The sequence below is a fragment of the Myotis brandtii genome, unplaced genomic scaffold (assembly GCF_000412655.1).
Source record: "Myotis brandtii unplaced genomic scaffold, ASM41265v1 scaffold39, whole genome shotgun sequence".
NCBI lineage: Eukaryota > Metazoa > Chordata > Mammalia > Chiroptera > Vespertilionidae > Myotis > Myotis brandtii.
The window spans coordinates 7,745,753-7,750,388 of record NW_005364953.1 but is presented as its reverse complement, the minus strand read 5'-3'; the positions used below and the strand labels follow the sequence as shown (position 1 = coordinate 7,750,388).

Genomic DNA, 4,636 nt, shown 5'->3' with positions numbered 1-4,636 from the left:
AAAAATCAATGGAAAAAATAGCCTCAGGTGAGGATTATCAGCAAAAAAAAAAACTTTCATGGATTGGCATTCAAAAATAAAAATAAGGCTCTCCAACAATATTTGAATATTAAAGATATTTAAGATACCTAGTAAGGTAATTAACACTTTTTTGGTTTTGACCAATATATAGCTTCATAATTCGTATGTTTTTTTCCTTTTTGAAATAAAGAAAATTGTGCAACTTATTTACTATACAAAGAAATTGTCAATGAATATTTCTAAAGGTACTGATAATTAACTTTGGTTATACCTACCACACACACTTAGCTCAGAATCCACTAAATAACTACAGTAATATAAGGAGGTTTGTAATGAGTGCCATGAGAATTAATGATTTCAAAGAGAAGAGTGGTTTCTAGTTATACAAAGAGGCATAAGGGCATTCTAGTTGGAAGGAATAAAAAAGCCGATAGGAAAAAAGGAGAAGTCATAGTACAGTTTGGGTGGAGCATGAAATTCATATAAATACTAGAGGCCTGGTGCATGAAATTTGTGCACTGGTGGGGGGGCGGAGTCTCTCAGCCTGGCCTGCGCCTTCTGGCAGTCTGGGATCCCTTGGGGGATGTCCAACTGCTGGCTTAGGCCCAGTCCCTCTCACAAACCGGGATCCCTCGCTCCTTACCACCCATCTGCTTGCTCCTTACCTCTTGACTCACTGCTCCTTAGCTCTGCTGTGGAGGTGGGAGAGGCTCCTACCACCGCCACTGCGCTTGCCAGCTGTAAGCCCAGCTTCTTGCTGAGTGGCCACTCCCCCTGTGGGAGTGCATTGACCACCAGGAGGCAGCTCCTGTGTTGTGTGTCTGCCCCTGGTGGTTAGTGCGCATCATAGTGACTGGTTGTTCCACCATAACAGTCGCTTAGGCTTTTATTATATAGATAGTGCCCCCAAAATGTATACACACAATTTGAATAATTATAAAGGAAAGGCAGTGTTTATTGAAATACATTTCATTTTCAAAATTGAGCTATCAGCTGTTAAAGTGTGTATACATGTTTTTGGGACACCCTGTAGTATTGAGATCAAAGTCTGGGGGAATAGTTTTTAAATCAAGATTATGGAATCCTTGAAAAAGGTTAGGGAAATTGGACTTAATTTTAATTTGAAGGCATTGGGGAAACCATGGGTGTTTTATTCAGAATCAGAGTACTGAAGAAAGATCAGTTTGGAGGGGTATAAAAGGTGAGTTGTAGCTGGATAAGGCACATAGACTATTCAAGATTATTGTGGTAGTTAAGACTGATTTAATAAGAACATGGGTTAAGGCAACAATGTGATATTACATCATGTTTAAGAACATGGGCTCTGGAATCAAAGGGCTGAGTTTCAAACCTGGCCCTGGCCTTGCTAAGTTTCCAAACCTGACTTTGTCCTCTATAAAAAATCAGTTATAATTAATAGCACACTACTTCTTTGGATTTCTAGACTATTTAGATGAGATGATATGTCTAAACCCTTCAGCCTGGCTCCAGGAAGTGCTCAATAAATTGTTACTATTAAAAATGTTTGAAATACTGACAGTTTTAAGGAAAAAGAGAGTTAAAGATAACTGCGATTTTAAACCTTTGTCTTGGGGACATGACCTCATAAGAGAGATCATTCAGGAGGAGTGATTTTTAGGGGTGGGGAGGAAAGCAGATGACTTCAGTTTTAGGAAGATCATTTTTGATGTGACAGCCAGATGTAAATACACAACAAACTGTTAAGACTAGAACTGCAGGAGAGAAGTCAGTCTAAGGTATGCTACTGGTTTTTATTTCTATACAGATGAAATACCTAAATTTAAAATGAACTATAAAAGTATATTTATGCTTTGTTAATAAGCTGATAACAATAATTACATTATTTTTAATGATTTCTTTTTTCTCTGATTTTATTGTCACTTAAGATTTTAGATTGTAGGCTCCACAGAGTGTACAAAGAAGGTCCTCAGCAAATGTATATTGAGTGAATCAATATTACATACTTGCTTTGCATATAGGCAAAGGTATAGAAAGATTGTGCCTTGCATATATTATGTAAGTTGTCAGTGGAGCCACAACTGGGCTTTAGGTCTCTTGACTCCTATCTTTTAGCAACTGGTATGAGAGGGAACAGTTTATAAAGTACTAAATGTTAGCATAACTTAGACATGGTTATGCCATTTTCTAAAGCACCATTTTAGGTATATCAGGCTTATGTAACAGAATTGAAAAGTGATGGTTATGATGCATAAAAAGTCAAGTGTTACTACATGGAAAATAATTATTGAACCTATATATGGATTTTCATAAAAGATTAAAAAATTTTCTTTCTGTCTTCTTTTTTCCATAGGGGCATTACTCTAGTGTGCCTTAAATGTGATTTTCTGACTGATTCTTCTGGCTTAGATGGTATGGCTAAACACTTAAGTCAACGTAAAACTCATACTTGCCAAGTTGTAATAGAGAATGGTATGTATATATAATTGCATTACTTTGGATTTCTGATATATATTCCTGTATTTTTTATCAGTCACAATATGGGGTCTTAATTTTATTAAATTGATAGTCTCACTCATCATATATGCTATTTTAAATGTAAAACTCTTCTTCTAATTTCAGTTCCCAAAAGTACCTCAACTTCTGAATCCACTTCTGAGTAAGTTTCTTTTCATTCAGTGCATTTTTCTTTGATGGATTTTAGCACTGTTGCATATTTTTAATGTATAATTAATAGAAATGAAAAATATTAAAGTATTTTGTTTTTGTTTTTGTTTTTAAAGCTGCTTGTTGAAATAGATTCCTGCTCTATGGAGCTCGTGCAACCTGGTGCAAGACAAGTTGGAATTTCCTAAGTTCAAAGTTCTGAAGTGTTTTCTTACACAGAGCCAGTTTCCTAAGTTCAAAGTTCTGAAGTGTTTTCTCACACGAAAATGGTTAAATACCCAAGTTCATGACACTAGCTCTCATTATTTAGCTCTTTTCAGCTTTCAGATGGCACTAGATTCTTATTCCACCTTATCTTTGTGTCAGGTTAACATATTTTAACATGCTCTTTTTTTCTCCAGTTGGCTCTCTCCAAAAATAACTTTTTGTTTGCTATGGTCTTTCTTTGCTTTGCTTTAAAATAATTTGTGTTTTTCTCTGCTGTACTTGCCTTCAGAATATTGCATTCCAAATGATATGGCTATTCATCTTTTTTGTCTGTTTTGTCTGACTTATTAGTTAATTTTGTATAAATCTTACATTTTTAGGTCAGATAGCTGTCTTCTCGTTCCTTGTCTGTCATTGTTCTATTTTTCATATTTTTCAGATGCAGAAGCAACACAGAAATTTCAAAAAATGTCCAGGGTACTCCTGGTCAGTGTCCCCCTTCGTTGGACACAACTGATGCCTGTTCTCTCTTTCCAAGGAATGTGAATTGTTTAACTGTGAGACCTCCTGTAGGTTGTGGCCTTAGGAAATCAGATATTGGGAAGAGTCACTTCCTTCATGACTGTCTGATGCTAATTTGGCCAGAGATGACCTCAAGGCCCACCAATTTGAGCACAACTTCCCACTGGGGGCTTTGGTTCTTGATCTTAAGCATATGGTCAAGAAAAGCCCATCAAATCAATGCTTTATCACCTAAGTTGGAGTTTAATCATTTTGGCTGCTGCCCTTTAGTCTTCTAGTATGCATGCAGTCCAAGGAATATCAAAACTGGTTGTATAGGGAACCAAGGCTACTTTCATGCTCTTGGAAAAAAAGTTTTCTAAAATTACACTTCCAAAGTTACAGTTATTTGTACTATCGTTTTAAAGTTTTATCCAGTATTAACCCTAGGAGTTTTCAACAGTACTAATAGTTTTAAAAATTGAAAGTTTATTTTAATTTTATCTTGGTTTTATGTTGTTCTTCAGAAAATTTTTTTATGTCTTTTGTTATGTCCACTTTTATCTTTTTTCTTTAAAATGTTTGTGTTTGTTTCATTTTGTTCAGAAATTCCTTAGAATTCTCTATAGATTTCATGTAGCTACCTATTGGTAGCTTCATAATTTGCTAATTGTTCAGACCATTAGATGTTATTACATCCTCTGTCCATCTTAGGACTATTATTAACATTATTATAGTTATGAGTTCAAAGACATAATAAATTTGGAAAAACATTTTCTGTAGACCTTAAAACAAGTTTTAAAGTTACATTTCTATACATCTAATACATATTATCTTCTTAGCCATTAATGTAATACCTTTGGATAAAGATAATATATTCAAAAATATTGGGACCAAAAAACGCACTTGTTTCTTGCCCATATATAAATATATATATAGATGTATATTTTTTTTAAGTTGGTGTTTGTTTATTTTGGTTACATTTATTATAGATTTTCTGAACAGTTTTGATGTTATTACTTATTTTTTTAATAAAAGTTGTATTGTTAAAGTGCCTCAGGAATTATTTTTTAATAAATATCATATAAAAGCTGTAGATTTTATCATACAACTAGGAGCATTGCTTTGCTTCTTACATGGAAGCCTGATTACTTAGCCTACAGATTGAAGGCTTTATCTACTGAGTGCATGTTACCATTTTTCCTCCAGCACAGTTAAAAGCTCACTATTTATACTTTATTACTCTTGAACTTTAAAGGCT

The 4,636-nt window shown here is 34.4% G+C and overlaps 1 protein-coding gene across 3 annotated transcripts in view; it reads left to right on the top strand.

The window, feature by feature from the left end:
- ZNF280C (zinc finger protein 280C) overlaps positions 1-4,327 on the top strand; it is a 47,461-nt gene extending 43,134 nt beyond the window's left edge. For 2 of the 3 annotated variants that reach the window (XM_014544965.1, XM_014544966.1), the window contains 3 exons: positions 2,354-2,472; positions 2,623-2,659; positions 3,314-4,327. In XM_014544965.1, coding sequence (XP_014400451.1) covers positions 2,354-2,472; positions 2,623-2,659; positions 3,314-3,674 — 517 coding nt within the window. In that variant the 3' untranslated portion in view covers positions 3,675-4,327. Of the gene's footprint in view, positions 1-2,353; positions 2,473-2,622; positions 2,660-2,783 lie in introns of all 3 variants that reach the window. The other variant, XM_005872735.2, reaches the window with a different exon arrangement.
- The last annotated feature ends 309 nt before the right edge of the window (positions 4,328-4,636 follow it).